The sequence below is a fragment of the Dinoponera quadriceps genome, unplaced genomic scaffold (assembly GCF_001313825.1).
Source record: "Dinoponera quadriceps isolate SergipeBrazil2010 unplaced genomic scaffold, ASM131382v1 scaffold2600, whole genome shotgun sequence".
Classification (NCBI taxonomy): domain Eukaryota; kingdom Metazoa; phylum Arthropoda; class Insecta; order Hymenoptera; family Formicidae; genus Dinoponera; species Dinoponera quadriceps.
The window spans coordinates 1,730,131-1,746,412 of record NW_014556795.1 but is presented as its reverse complement, the minus strand read 5'-3'; the positions used below and the strand labels follow the sequence as shown (position 1 = coordinate 1,746,412).

The window sequence follows — 16,282 nt, the reverse complement described above, 5'->3', positions numbered from 1 at the left end:
TTAGGCGGCCGGTCTCGCTGCCTCTAGTCGAGACCGGACTGTACCTCGACTTAGAAGACGTTGATGAGGTCTATATGAAATGGGTCAGGGTCATGCACAATGCAACCGTGTACACACAACAGCAAAACTTCCTGATGCCGGCCGAGGCGACGAAGGCTACCACGGCGTATCTCCTACGCTCCCCAATGTTCTTGTTAATAATCAATATTTACATTTATTGCATTGCTTCTCCAATGGTTTTAAGCGTATCGGCGCGTCGGAGGTAACAAACGACGGATTTTTCAGGATTAAACGGCGAACCGGGAAACTTTACTCCGGCAGTATCGATGTCTTAGTGGTAAAATGATATGTTTCTGCACGCACGCATAGTGCTTGCGTGATAAATTAATGTTTATATATATATATAGGCTTTTTCAGTACATATTTATATTACGAAAATGCGCAAAGATGGAGTTTCTCGCGAAAATTTTAATTCGCTCGTTCTTCGCGTTGAGTCGCTGCAGCCGCACGGGAGGATCGATAAGGAATTCTTCGGGAATCTCGAGGCCGGTCCAGGACATCGGCCGGTGTCACCGGCAACCCATCGGTGAGCCCTCATCCTCGCCGCTAACCAGCTCGGGCTTTTCTTTATTCGCGGCGGAATAAGGCGGGACGCTTAATCGCAACGCCGAAGCGTGTCCTCCAATGGTGTCCCGAAGGATGCGATCGATAGGGACGACCTGACGTCACGGGAACGTCACGGAATTCATTACACAGGCCAAGCCGGCCGCTTTAGCTGGGTGGGCTTAAAAATTAAAAGGCTCTCAAACAAAAACTCCCTTTTTACTTCCAGCCTCGTGGGATGTAATCCCTCCTCTCCGGCAGTGGTCCGACCGCCCCCACCCCCTTCCTCTTCATCCCGAATTTCGACGGTGAACTGAAAACAAGCCCCTAAGACTTCACCTTCCCCGCCTCCTCGTCCCTCCTGCGCCCCGGCGCTCATCCTTTCGCTCGGAAGCCGAGGAGAGCGAGCGGTCGGCGCCCACCGAGATCCGCGATGTACTTTTTCGTACTTCGGCCCTCCCCCTACCCTCGCGAAACCCTTCCCTCTCGCGGCGCATTACGCTCTGTTTGCGGGAGATTCGGCGGCCGATACAGCAGAGGACGATGAATACTCTTAATGGAGCCCCAGTTCAGAGTTACCTCTTAATGGAGGTGTATCCGTCCGATTGCGTTCGGCTGTGACGGCCGAAAGTCGCGGAAGTGGGGACGACCATTTCTTTTTTTTACCCCGGGCTTACAAATAATTTTTACATGAAGTCTTTGAGCACGCTGAAAGAGGAGACTTTCGACGCGCGCGACAGCCGATTTCGCGACACGGTGGAGAATCGTTTGTCACTTTAACACGGGGAATGTGTTAATAAGTACACGAGTATAAAAGTGTACGAATCGAGCCTCTGGTAAGGGTGGGGTCGGATTGACCCCGCCGCTTCGTTCATTTTGCAGCGCGCACATGATTTTGCAGCTTCGGATTTTATCGCGTCTAAACAAATTTCATCATTCGCACGCTCCAAAGGAACTAACGTTTCGATTAATACGTGCGGTCGTTAGACTTTTCAACGAATACGTATCTTTGTCTTAAATAAAAAATTTACTTGAAACGCAAGACAATTTTCCTATAAAGAAATTATTCGTTTCATTTTACGTATTTATTGTAACCAAATAATATTTGATCTGGTTGAAAGGTATGATTTCAAATAGCGTTCTTTCTGTCAAATAATAGAGTTTTCTTGAATGAGACAATATAATTTTTACTCAAACAAATAACATTTCGTATTAACTAATTTTAGTCAAATAAATAGAAATGCTAAATCTAAAGAAAGCTTTTTCTCTGTATAGAAGGTTAAATTCACCTTCTTGTGTTGATTTAACATCATACATATACATTTTTCGACACATAATTGTATACTTTTTAGCATATTCCACGTGTTAAAGTAACAGAAAATTTCAGTGGACTGTTTTCAGCAGAAAATTGTGCAATTAAAGATGCAGTGTGCGCGCGTTTCCCCCCGGGATGAACTGTGGACAGACGGGAGTCGGGGATGCGCGAGATGCGCGCGAAGGGGGTGGAGGGATTACGAGAGCTCGTTGAGAAACACGAAGGAGGCCGGCGTGTTAACAAAAAAACGTTCGTGATTTATTTACAAAGAGATAGGAACAAGCAACGGACAACAAAGATTTCCGGATAAAGGTTCAAAACGAATGGGAGCGCGACGGTGGTCCCAGTTCCGCAGTTCTTCCGAGTATTATCCCGAGAATATTATTCCTATATTCATGTAGAGAAACATGCGAATGTGTGTGTGTGGGCAATTGGAGCGCGCGGCGATCGGTGCCGACGTCGTCGTACCGGCTTCTGTCGATTAATAAAAATCATCGCTTTGCGAATACACGAATTGGAATGTTCTTCGGCATATCAGTCACGCAGCAGCCGCGAAATTTCAGGTACCTAAAGAAGAACCCCGCGAGCCCCTACTAGGCCGCAGCGGCAAGCGTTATAAAGGACTGTTCTGTATCCTCTGATTTAGGTTCCCGTTTACTTCCTTCTTCGTGTCCGCCTCGGTCGTGGCGACCTCCTCCTTCGCGAACTCGCGCCTCCTGTCGCTCTCCGCCGCGCCGTACAGATCCAGATTCTTGCCCAGGTACCAAACCGCAGCGTCGAACAGCACTCCCACCACGGTGAATCCTGCAACGCGGGAGGAACAACGGGCTCTTAGCGACGGGAAGGAGAAATCGGAGTGAGATCGGCCGATGAGCAACGAACAATCGGTCGCAGGGAAATATTTCGATTTATCGGCCGTCATCTCGACATCCCGATTGATTGCCGTTATCTTCCCGTTCGTCGGCACCCTCGGCACCCGCCGTATTTATCTATTATCTAATCGGCGAGATCGATAGCGCGCGCCCAGGGTCGTTCAACTCGCGACACTCACCGGCCGCCGAGACGTTCACGTAGTATCGGAAGTTCTCCTGGTGGTGGAACCAGCAGTTACCCCGATTCCCGCAGGACTCCTCCCATATCAGGCAGGTCGAGTCGATGATGGCCCCGTAAATGATCGGGCCCGGGATCAGGGCGAACAGGGAGATGAACATGAGCGTGACGCCTTGAGCGAAGCTCTTGTCCCGCTTCTCGACGCTCCTGTAGTTCACCAGGACGTTGCCGATCTTACCGGAGCAGGCTAACGAGTGCACCACGCAGGAGAGCACCGTGAAGAAGAGGTACGGCCGGTTGCAGTCGTTCGTGCACGGACCGGCCCGGACTTTGTCGTACGTCGGCCCCTCCGCCGGCTGCTGCACGTGCTGCTCCGGTAGGAACGATCTGCTGCCGGGGATCTGCTCGAGCTGGCTCAGGAGATGGCTCGACGGCTCGTCCAGCGGCAGGCAGCTGCAGTTGCCGAACTGTTTGTCGTCCAGGAACGCCCGGCATCCCGCGTGGCAGGCGGAGAAGAAGGTCGTCCTCGACGCCTCGTGACAGACCGGCGAGTACTTGACGCCCGCGCAATTGCAGTCGGTGTTGCAACTGGCTGTCAGATTGATTCTGCGAACAGACGGACGCGAGTGGATTTATCTTAAGGGTAAATTCGTGCGAATGCCAAAAGGAATTAGCTCCCACGGCTGAAAACTTCGCCCCTCGGGTGAAAATCGGCCGCCCATGCGATGCAACTGATATTTAGTTAATCCGACGGATTCTTTCGCCTACGGTGATTAATTGGGACCGGTAATGAGATTTTCATTGTATCATAATGGTAATCTAATTCCATCCTTCCGTGTTATCGCGTATTGATCCGAAAGGTCGATTCGAAGACATACTCACTGCATGGTTTCTAAGTCGACACCGCGAATCCCAGCGCTCGTACACCCGAGAAATATGAAAGACACCTGTCCGGCGACGTAGCAAATGCCGACGAGTACGTTCCACGCGAGGAGCGGCCTGGAGCTCGGTTTGAACTTGCTGATTATCAATCCCGACAATAAAAATCCCAATACCATTCCTATTAATGATATCGGACCTGTGAACAATAATGAGGGAGCTCGTGTCACACAGAATTGCATCGCGCATCCCCTATAAGCGCATAACATTGTTTAATATCAAGCAATATTTCGGGAATATTAATAAATGATTATATGTCCCCTTCTGATAATATTAAAAAAATAATATTGTTAATATTAAATATTTTTTTATATTCAACACGATATATATATAATATATATAATTGTAGTTTTTTATTTCAAATATATTGCAACACCAATTGTTTTATTATATAAAGTCGAAATAATTTTACGTAAAAATATGTTTTATACTAAAAAAATTATATATATATATTTTGCTATATTATTATTATTTTATTCTTTTTTCAATGTTTTAAGGACATTTTATAATATGCCAAGAATGTTATGTGAAATGGACATATAACATCAATAGATTGCACATTCCTATAATATTAAAAAATATTACATAACATTCTTAGAACATTATAGGAATATTATTTTAATATTGTGTAATATTCATATAATGTTCTTGGAATTTTACACGCTTACAGGGTCTCTGACGAGAGGAGCAGCATTTTTACTCGAAATAGATCGCTTCCATCCTCAAGAACAGTATATCATGAGATATCGTAAAATATATGGTACGATAAAATTATTCAAAAATCGAGAATTATAATTTTATCACTTAGCGAAAGCTGACAACGAGAGCATTATTAAACGTAATCGCATGGCATATATTACGTAAGACGTCTTTCTAATAGTAAGGAATGTACATCATACATGGATTAACGTGTGTACCTGCTATCACAGTACCGCCAGCCGCGGACGTACTGTATTGAACTTCGAGATACTTCGCCAGGAACGTGAAATAGACCGATCCGCCGAGCACGTAAAATACGGAGCTCAGATTGTTGCATGTCAACAGCCAGTTCGTCAACAGCCGCTTCATAGCTTTCGGAAATTCGCGGATTGTCGGTATGTACTCGACCTCCAGAGGTATCGGTTTGCTGGGTTCTATGTGTATCGCGCACTTCTGCTGAAGCACGACGTCTAGCTTCAAAGGTACTTCACCGTCCTAAATGAAAATCTCCCTGTTAATTGGCGGGGACACGGGGAGAGATCTCAGCGAGCCTTAGCTGGGAAAAATTTCCATCGGATAAGCCGATTAAATGACGTGTCCGATTGTTAGTTTTAGTCCGATCAGGTAATCAGGGCGCCTTCGTCCGATGAAGTTACCGATGCAGTTACCGATGAGATCTAATCGGGAGATTAGTCGCCCTCCGTTGTATATCTGTTGTCATTTTCGCCGGGCAAAGGCACGACTTGTTCGGACGAAGTGACGAAATGATCGGACGGTTGCATTTGATCGGATACTTTCGTCTTTTATTTTCGTCTTACTCTTCAATTGGATCATCCGACCAGATATGATCGAATATTTTTCTCAATGCTCATCACTCCACGTGCATGTAGATGCGTGTCAGATAAATGTGAACAAATTCGTGTCGAAAACACTGAAATCTCGTGTTATTTTAACACGGAAATGTGTTAATTTCTCTATTAAATCGCGTGCTTTTCAACACACACGTGAGTATATTTCAACCATGCGTTAAAGTAACACCAAATTTCAGTGGCTCAGAATTGGTGCTCTCAACGCGAGATCTTTTTTTTATCATTGTGCACTACATATGAAACAGCGCGCTTTTCTACGAGACGGGGCGAGAATTGTCGGATGAAGACGTCACAGATGTCGAAATCTCTATTACGAAGCACCGACCGAGGGATTAATAACAAATACATATATCGGTCTTCGACCTCGCTTCTCGACGAGAAGTGGGTCTTGATGTGACATTTCGAGTTCATCGATCGTATCTGGAACGTGTGATTGATAATAATATCTTCATCGTAACCGTCTGTGCTGCGAATTACCTTCTTGGGAGTATCTTTCGACGTCGGAAGATTACGTGGGAACATGGCGATCAGAACGGCGAACATGCCCATCGTGACGCCGAGGATGATCCAGCCGAGCCACCAGGCGCCCAGCCATCGCGGGTCCTTCTTCGTGATAACAGGATGGAGCTTCGGGTCGATGTATAAGCTCAAGCAGGCGTAGCTCAGCAGGAATCCGATCGCCGGGCCCACAGTTCGTAAAGCATACGTAAAGCCTGACACGTGAAAATCGGAGGCGGTTAGTATTCGTTCGATCACGCCCTATCAAAGCGGCAATGATCGTGCACTGAAAAAGAGAGTTCGGTAACGATCTACTTTTGCTTACTGCGACCGAATCATTTAGTCGAGGCTAAATGTTCGGTAATTGTCACCAAGCTCTCCCTTCAGTGTGCGTGTCGCGAAAATAGCGACAATGAATACGCGGTCCCCGTGTCCTTGTTATTAGACGCATCTGAATTTCTTACGCTTCGTCGACTCCCGAGGACCAGCTTTCTAATACGGCTCGTCTATCGGTCGAGCTGTGTTAAGGAGCCATTATTCTGTAAAAGATCTTTTTTACGACGTCATTTCACGAGGCTGTTACAATGGCCTTGAATGGATGTGAACCCGCTTAATTGCATCGTTGATAATAACGAGAACAGACGTGAGTGTTGAGCGCGTGTCAATTGAGATTCCATTGTGTTTCGGTTTGTTTGCGACTTGAAACTTCAAATTCCTCGCTTACTAGCGGAAAAACCAATTTTTCTGTGAGAAGCATTAATATTGTTTACGAAAAATTACGGGTGACTCGAAAAGGTTGCAAAGGCGCCGTTTGATACCGAAAATTCTTCCAGTCGAGTAAGAATAAAATCAGCAGCTTTTCTCCTCCTAATTAGCAGCTTTCCTCCTGCTCCCGTGTTCTGTTAAAGGATCGAAACGCGTCTAATAATACGGCCAGGGGCTGTAATTCGAATGGCGACAACGGGTTCTCGCGATGGACAAAGTTTGTAAAAATGAAGGAAAGAGACCGAAGTTGCTTCGGGTGGAGCTGAGTGAGCGGCGATCACTGAAATATTCGCCGCTTGCGCAAATCTATCGGCAACCCACCGTCGAAGGATAACGTGTTACGAATTTCTCGTTCCTCACTTTCGGCAATCAGGTTTTTCAGCTTATCGCGTGCCAGTAGCGAACGTTTTCCCATCGTGTCGCTATTGGCGAAAATCAGATATAACTTTCTCCGTCTTGATGGACTTTTTAGCGATTTGAAAGATTCCGTCGAGCGTTATCGCGAGTAGAGTAAACTTATCGATTAAAGCTCACCCAAGAGCATAGGTGTATTTTTCTTCTTCGTATTATCGTCCAAGTACGTCTGTCCCAGGCCGTAGTAAAGCGTAGTTCCGATGCCAAGGATAAATTGAGATATGAAAACCAGCAGTCGGGGGAGGAGGTTGACGCTTATCATGGTCTCGGCGTCGCATTGCTCCGGATTGTCCGTGCGCGGACAAATCGCGAGATCCTTCGGGACCGTCGTCGTATTCAGCAAAGTCTGATCCAGATATTCCTTCGTCAACGCCAATGCGTCCTTGCCCGGGCCGTATATGAAGTGCGGTAGAGCCAAAACGAGGCAGGATAACGCGCTCAGGCCGACGCCAACCGCGATCCACCTCGGCCGATGACTAGATCCTCCGTAGTAGGTCAAGATCAAAGACAAGACCTGAGAGATCTCGTTGCCGGAAAGGATAAGCCCTGCGAGAGCAGTTTGCGTGAAACAGCTGGACGGATTTTATTCTATCGTTTATAGGAATATAAATGGCGCTTATTCCCGCTATTCATACGTTGAAAGATCCGCCGGTTAATTTCTCCGGGCCCCGCTGAAATTGCTGTGCTACTTTAACAAGGTGGCTATGTTAATTTATATTCGTGCACTTCCCCAACGTATTCCCGTGCCAAGGTGCGAACATTTCAATAGCTGCTTACACGAGATTCTTTACCGCGCATAGTCTGAATGACGAACTTTTATGTACTCAGTTTCCGCGATACGATTATTCTAACAGCTTACTTCCTTCCTTTATTTTGTCAGTTGCCTCCTGTGATAAAGTCTAACAGTTCCAGCGGCCGTTTGTACGATCTTTCCTCAAAAAGCGGAGTTGTATCAAAGTCGCGAGATTTGTATTTGTATATTTTAATAACCTCCGATATAGAGAAAACTACTCGAGCATATTAATCATCCAAAATACCGCAAAAAGGAAAGAGAGAGAGAGAGAGATATCAAAAAAGAAAAAATTTACAGAATGGAAAAGAATTTTTTATTATTAGAAACGGAGTGAATAACATCTTCGCTGTTCGATATACAGAGAAATAAAGCGTAATTACGTTCGTTATCAGGTGTGAGATAATAAAAAGTGCCATTAATCATTTCTGCGCGCAGTGAACCCAGTGTTCTCGGCAGCGTGAAAAGAGCATCGCGTTATTCCGATATCAAATTGCGGCAAGTGTGTACATAGGTGTATCGATCGTTCAAGGTAATGAAGTCGTTTGCCTCGTACGTGAAAAACTACGCACCGTCGCGTCTGTGTACGACTGTGACGCGTGTTTATTGACTCAAATCTCTCTCTCTCTCTCTCACTCTTTCTTATCGTCATTTAAATACATAATCGATTCGTTAATTAAACATATTTCGTATTTTCCGTCTAATCGTACATGAAGGTGAGCGCGCATTGTGTGCATTTCGAATGAAGAAATAAAAAGCACGCGCGCACACGGCGCGGCTCGCCGCTTCTCCTGTGTGCAAAACGCGTCGAGTATTTCGCGAGCGCGCGCGAGCGAGCGACAGTAAAGTCGTGCGTAACGCACGACCGCGTGTCTTTGCTCCGCGGTTGCTCGATGTCCCAGCGCTCGCTCTGCTCTAACGACAGATTTGTCACTTCTATGATTGCGACACACTACTTACCTACTAGATAAGTGCACACGGAAACGCGCGAACCGTGCGTGTGCAAGTACGTGTACTTAAACGCGCGAGTATACCCGCGACGCTCGGTTACTCGGCTTCGCCTCTCGGCGACGGAGAATCCGAATCGTCGAGGGCGATTAAGGCGCCGCGATGACGTTGAAAAAATCCCGTCACGTATCGTGATGAAAAGCAAGCTCACCGATCGCCGGGCGCGAATCATTTCTCTCTCACTCTCTCTCTTTCTCCCCTTTCGCGCGTTTCAGCATGTTTGTCGCTGTGACGTTGCGAAATAATTAATCCTCAGGATCTCACGGGAGATCTCGAACGTGAGTGACGCCTGTATTCGCGAAATGATAGTGCGACCTCGGTAACATTATATCAAATGTAGTATATCACTTGTCCCGTGTCATGTACAGTTTTACTATATAGGCGATTACGGGTGAGTGAGAGACTCACCAGTTGTACGACTGGGTATCTTGAATCTCTTCTCCAGCGTCGTCAAGGTGACGACGATGTAGATGAAGGCCATCGCCTGAACGGTGCCCAATAAACCGTACACGGCGATGAAGTTCCTCGGGGTGGCCCGATTCCGCAGCCATCGGGGGTAAATGCCGCATATTCCGCAGTCTTTACTCATACCTCCGGCAGCCCTGGAAAGAATCGATTAGTGGAATCTCTGATTGCCTCTCTCGGAGGTGATCATTCCCTTAGGCTCGACATCTTCCCAAGCCGAGCTTCCTACGGAGGAAAATATCGTTTGTCAACGCGCTTCTCTCTCTTTCGGTGTGTGTGTGTGTGTGTGTGTGACTGCACCGAGAAAAAGAAATTGAAATTTTCCGAAGTATATGTTTCTTGTGACATTTCCCTCGATATTTACCGATTGGAAGACAAATTTCATTGTAACGACGGAATAGAGATTTTTCGTGAAATATACCCGAGTCTTCTTATTCATTAGTTTATTCGCCAGGAATAACATCTTATCTCGCCGTATTGAAATAAACGTTTATTTCTGCGAAGTGAAAGCTTTGCGCTTCCTATATTTCGGGAAATTGTCCCGGTATTCAGTTTTCGGGATTGCGGCTTCACAGTGGGACGTCGTTGTACTTTTCGAATTTCGGCACTTTTCTCTGCGGAGATATGCGCGTCCATCGGTATGAATTCTGGACCGGCCGCCGTCCCGAGTTATTTCCGTCCGGAATCGCCGATTTCTTTCTCTCCCGGCTCTCGAGGAGAAAAATTGAACTTCGCGACGCCACGAATGCCACGCGACCCCATTAATAACGCCGGAATGCAAAACACAAGAGCTGAGGGGTGCGGAGGAAACAAAGCGTCGTTGTTGTATCAACGGGAGAGAGAGCCCGATGGTGACTCGCAGCTTCAATCGTTAACGTCGTCTCTCCGTGCGGAGAGACGAGGATGAAGGCTGGCTGGTACGCGTTATATCGGATAACGCAAAAAGCAGTGAAAAAAAACAAAAAAAAAGAAGAAGCGTCGCGGTCATCCGAGATGTCTTTGAGTCGACGCTGCATGTGGTCGGTGACTGCCACTTGCGACGCATTCAGCTTCAGAAGCGCGTATGCATCGTCGCCGGCGTGTGTGTCATGCGGGGGTTTTGAAAAACACGCGACACGTGCGTGCAATACAGGTCGCGATAAGAGTCGGTATTATCTTCTCGCCATAAATCGTGCATATAATTATTAGACGCGTTAATTAACGACGATAAGTACCGTTGCGCACGTTCCGCGGATTCTTCAACGCGTCCGTAGATGCTGCGAGCGAGATAGGCGGCCTCTTTTCGAATTTATGCAAATCGCGTGAGTTACGTAACGCTCCTGATCCTTCTCTTCGCTACCAGAAGTCCGCCCGATCGTGTGATTCGCGCACATCCGTAAACAGGAATGAAGGAAGCGCGCCCAGCGCAATCGCGTTCTATTCTAATTTTTCGTCTCACTCGTTCCCCCCTCCCTCTCTCTCTCTCTCTCTCTTTAAACAAAAATTGACAAACGGCATTATCTTCAAAGGCGCAATTGCACCGGCGGGAAATTCGTTCTGTCCCGGCTCGCTCGGGGAGATCGACGCCGGAGCAGAGAAACTTTTTGCGCCGTTTTGTAATAACACAGAGACAGGTATCGCTTGTAAACAAGCGATCCATTTGCACAAAGTCGAGGAGTCATTCTCGATAATATTAATCGTTGCGTCCGTGCTAACTTGTGCAATACAGTGTGTTTCACAAGAGCGTGACCTGCATAATTTCAAAACTGTTCGTTATGATAAGAAATGAGGAAAATTAATATTAGCGTTAAGCGTTTTATATTAACAAGTCGCCGTCGTTGATAATAACCGCTCGGCACCTTTGAAATAGATTTTCCGCTAAACTGATCGATAATAACCCATCCGAGAAAAATCCCCGTATCTCACGAATCTGTCGAACTAATCGTATCTACACGTGTAGAAAATGTAGTGAATAACGGTCCGCTGAAATTTTCGTCACTTTAACACTGAAACTTACCGACGATTAACCGGTGTACCTTTCTACCAAGACGGTTTAAATAAGATTTTTGAAAAAAAACCACGTAAATGCAAAGGAGAAAAATATTCACTCGTTTACATATTGCGACAAAAATTGCGGGACATCTCGGAAGGAATGCACCGACAGAAATTGGAGTGGCTTTTATAAGAAGAAAAAATTACGAACCGGTCATTTCGACTCCGGTAGTTTCAGTGTTAACACGGGAGACATGTTAGACATGTCGAAAAGTACACAAATATAAATTAACATATTCGTTTCGTCGACTTGTTACTTTGTAACATATTCACCTCGTGAAAATAACCTCAACAATCCCAACGGACCGCTATTTATACAAAATATTTCACCGTGCAGCGCCGGAAGGCGAGGTTACGTCGAAGAAGAATGATCTCGCACCGATGACGATCGATATTCCTTCGCGGCCTGGCATTTCTCCTCTCGACGCGCTTTTTCGGTCGGCTTTTTTCACCGTGCCTCGCCGTTTCAAGGTGCACATAAGCATGCGAATGTTTCGAATGCTTTCGCAGGATTTACACTTTTCTCCTTCAACTTCGCGCGTTTACGCAACTCCTTTACGCAACGACAGTCCACGGTTTTCGGTAAACATCCCCGGTCGACCCTCTTTGTCCGTCGTTTGTATCACGTTTCGCACGAACGTTTACACGTTTCGACAATCACCGACGGTTCATCTCCACCTCTGTTATACACGCTATATTCCGAATATACATTATACGTGCTACATGCCCGCTCAGAAATGACGCATCCAATAGTATCCAGCAAAATGTCTCGCCGCTCGCGCTCTTGTTAGACAGACTGTACTTTGTAACGATTCTTATACGCCGGTGTACATAGTACCGTCTCCGCTTCCCTCCCCTCGTTTAAAATTCCGATTGAAAACGCAATCACGAGAACTCCGTTCGACTTTGTTTATTCCACATCCTCAAGCTCGACGGGAGAAATCCGCCCGTACGTGGCTCTGCGCACGCACGGTAAATTATTATAAACAATCAAGGGACGCGCGCAACCGCGGCGCGTAAGTGCAGCCTCGTTTAATTCGTCGCTCGGGATACGCTCGCCGCCGCTTGTTTCGTAATTACTCTCGCCGTCCGTATACCTGAGGTGTATCGTGAGACTTACGTAATTGTAATTCAACCTCAGAACGAGTCTCGTAGCCGGCGGAGGGACGCTAATCTGAACTTTTCAGCAGATTATCACTTCCGTTTTCGCTGCCTCCGAGGAGATACCTCGTAAAAGAGCGCGTTTAAGGAGCAAATTACGCAATTATGTAGAATTCTATCATCGCTTTATCTAAAGGGAAGAGATTGCTCGAACATCAAAGGAGGCGTCGGCCTCGACAGAAATTTTCGGCCCGTCCTCCCTTCGCCTCCCCCCCCCCTCTTTTTCACTCCTCCCGCCTTCCCGAAGAGCGCGATCGCAATCGCGATATCGCGGCACACGTTATTATTTCGCTATTAAACCGGTCTACGCGAATACTTATGTAATTACGGCGGCCGGGTCTGCGTCTTCGAGCGGCGAAGGTGAGCTGAATATTTCATTTCTTTCTTTTTCTCGTTTTTTCTTTATTTTTTCCTTCAAAGACAACGAGTCGACATTGATTGGCCGGCGCGACGAGCGACGTTCGTTGCATCGGAAACATTCTAAGCGCTCATTCGCAAGATACGATCGAGCCGATCATCATCGCCGAGATGTTACGCGAGATACATACGATTATGTTACACTGGGCACGCGGTGCTCCTTGCGACTTCTGAATTCGTTTTGTTATTATATCTCTCTCGGAACACGTTCGAAAGCCGTGCGCACCGATCCCGCCTTGATCCCTGCGCGAAATAAAAAGAACGGAGCGACTTTCGAATGTCTGAATGCGGCGAAGGAGCACTTTCATCGGTCTTTAAGAAGAGAAAGGTACGTATCAGAGATACGTTCTCACCTTGACCTTAGACCCTGGTGGATATACACAGGAGGGACTTCCGGGCCGCGATTCCTACTGGATCGCGATCCTCGAGCAGTTCCTCGCTCGCCGAGTCGGCTCTTGTCTACCGGGTAGCTCGGAAATCACTACGCGCGCCGCGGGCGCTCTAGTTTGTGCGAATAAACGCGGGATAACTGAGCTTGCTCGTATGTCAATGGCAATGCTCCCCTACTATTTCTCTATCAAATCGAATGATAAGCGGAACGTCATTCAAAGGACACCGCCAATAAGGCACCGGTGCTGACATCTTATCGCCGGCATCCCAAGCGGGTGACGCTCGGTAGCCGGCGGCGTCGCGCGTGGTTGGAATCCGTGCTAAAGCTCTCTCTTTCTCTCCCTTTCTCCCTCTTTTCACGAAGAAACGAGGCGCCCAAGCGGGGTCTACGGTGAGAATTTAAGATTTGAGAAATTGACCAATCATAATTGGTTTTTCTTCTATAACTCGACTGTGATTGATCAATTTTTTTCAGGCTTTTCTCAGAGCTTAAAGCATCTATCGTAGGTCGGGACTCACGCAACTGTCCCTTCCGATGGAACGGTACCCGGGCAACGCGAGAGAACGGAATCGCGGTAGGAATTCGTGTCGCTACGAAAATAACGCGACTGGCGGTTACCATCGACTGGAACAATCGCGCAAGGATCGAGGGAGGTGTCGGGCCGCACAGAGAGTACATCTTTTCACACGACTCTCTCGTCCGTGAAGATATTTTTAGTCACCGGAGGACGTCACGCGGCCCGAGAAAATTCCTCATCCTTTAAATCCTGACGAAATATTTACGCGCTGATACGAATTATTTGCGCGCGAGATTACGACGAGCTTTGCACGTTGAAGCTGCAGGTGATCGCACAACTATAACCGCGTATTTGTGTCGAATGAATTTAAATATTCGGAGTATATGACGCTGAAACAAAGGAAATTATTATAATCCGATGTTAGAGAAGTGCGTGAAGTAAAATTCTGTCTCCTAGTATATTATATGGTGGAAAATCGTTTCCTAGTACATTATATGGTGGGATTTAATTCACGGTCTCTATTAGCTGGGAAAACCTGGAAAAGTCAGGGGATTCTCAGGGAATTTTATTGGGAATCGGGGAATTTTCAATGGACACATTTGTCTGTAAGTCATATATTGTGTGACTGAATTTTGTTGACTGACATTTTCTTCATTAAGAATCATAGAAGAAAGCACAACTTTACGACTAATCCGATATTCAATAGTGATAAGATAACGATTTCGTGTTGGTTGCAATTTTGTTCGATTAAGTTAGATATTTGTACTTTGATAGATTTATAAAAGTTGCATTTTGTACCGGTTATTACATCATTTTTTGTTTCGCAACTTGTAAAAATAAAATTTTTAAGTTTTAGACAGTATAAAATATTAAGTGTTCAGAGTTTACCGTTCTTTTCGAAATTTTTCAAATTTAATCACTGAAACCCGAGCGATTCATCATTTTATTTTATGATTAATAAACTTTTATGAATGGAAAATATTAAGAACTTTGAAGAATGAATAAATATATTATTTGCAAGACGCGTTTAAAATTACACTCATTTCACCTGAAATTTCCAACAGATTGGAAAATTACGGAATCCTCAGGGAATTTTTTTTCAGATCGAGTAGACATCCTGTTATTGTGTTGTTGTTAATTCGGATTAATCCTTACACGAGCAATTTTCAAACACGTCTTATGCGGCTTCCGGATTCTCTTTCTCTCATTTTGAACGTTACACAATAATATTTGATTTTTTCCTTGAAAGGATGTCCTATAAACGCCCCGTGGAGGACTTCGAGACGTCCTCAGGACGTCTTTAGGACGTGTGAGTAGTGTATCGCTGCGAAGCGATAATAAACGAATAAAATATACCTTATGTACGAAGTACGTTGCCATTCGAAATATCGTTTCGTCATCGGTATCGCCGGCTTTGTTTGATCGAAAATTAACGGCGCGATATACGCACGTAGTCGCGAGGAGTGCCAAATCATCATGTAGTGTCATCAGCGTTGCGGCAGACTGGTTATTTTCGCATAGTTAGTTATGCTCCCGCGACGAGGGCGGCGGCCCTCCTTTTGCCTGTTTTGCGAATCGCCGCGACGATACGCGCCCGATCTCGCAAGGCCATTAGATTTATCTTTAGCCGGCAAAAACGACGACGACGACGACGCCAGCGACGACGACTGCGACGAAGACGAAACTACGTCGACGAGATCTTCTCTGTCCGGCGAGTGTCGAGAGATTTGAAAGCGCGCTCAAGCGTCGTTCAATATCAATGATTAACGTTTACGATCGGTGATTGACGAGTATCGCGCTTATCGTAAAACTCGAAGTGACGAATCGTGGGATTCACATTGAGAAATGACGAAAGTCGGCGATTATTCAGCGACGTAACGGGACGGGAGCGAGAGATCTTCGTTTTCTCACACCTCTTACGGTTCCATTTTGCGGTTACGGCTGGATCGATATGTGTGGATACGAGCACAATTAAGTGGCAAGGAAGATACGCGTAGATTTTCTCTTAATGACAATATATTTGTTTTTTCGATTTTCGGTTTAATCTATCAGATCTATCAGAGCGTATATTAATAATATTGAAGATAACAGATAATATATATTACAACCTATTTATAATTAAGCCTATATACAGTTAAACCTAGAGAGTATAGGATATCGAGGAAGGCGATGGTACCCGTGATGAAGGGCACTCCTTTCCACGTGGATTCGTAGCGTACTTTCTACTCGTCGTCCTCTTCGATTTTAACGGAAGCTTCGACGCGTTTTGTAACAAACTTCTTAATCCCGGTATCCGTTCCGTTAAGGGTTAAGTACATAAACAATGTTGTATAACTAATAGTGATAATAT

The 16,282-nt window shown here is 46.0% G+C and overlaps 1 protein-coding gene across 3 annotated transcripts; it reads right to left on the bottom strand.

The window, feature by feature from the left end:
- Positions 1-2,154: 2,154 nt before the first annotated feature.
- LOC106748281 (solute carrier organic anion transporter family member 5A1) lies at positions 2,155-15,634 on the bottom strand. 3 transcript variants are annotated; one of them, XM_014626660.1, is made up of 8 exons: positions 15,289-15,634; positions 9,359-9,552; positions 7,273-7,698; positions 5,953-6,188; positions 4,825-5,101; positions 3,851-4,046; positions 2,970-3,574; positions 2,155-2,722 (listed from the first exon to the last, which is right to left on the bottom strand). In XM_014626660.1, the coding sequence occupies exons 1-8, from the start codon at positions 15,408-15,410 to the stop codon at positions 2,532-2,534; spliced, it is 2,247 nt and encodes a 748-aa protein (XP_014482146.1). In that variant the 5' UTR covers positions 15,411-15,634; the 3' UTR covers positions 2,155-2,531. The 3 variants fall into 3 exon arrangements, with proteins under 3 accessions (XP_014482146.1, XP_014482147.1, XP_014482145.1); XM_014626661.1 differs by lacking the exon at positions 15,289-15,634 and adding an exon at positions 13,378-13,529; XM_014626659.1 differs by lacking the exon at positions 15,289-15,634 and adding an exon at positions 11,777-12,288.
- Between the last annotated feature and the right edge of the window lie 648 nt (positions 15,635-16,282).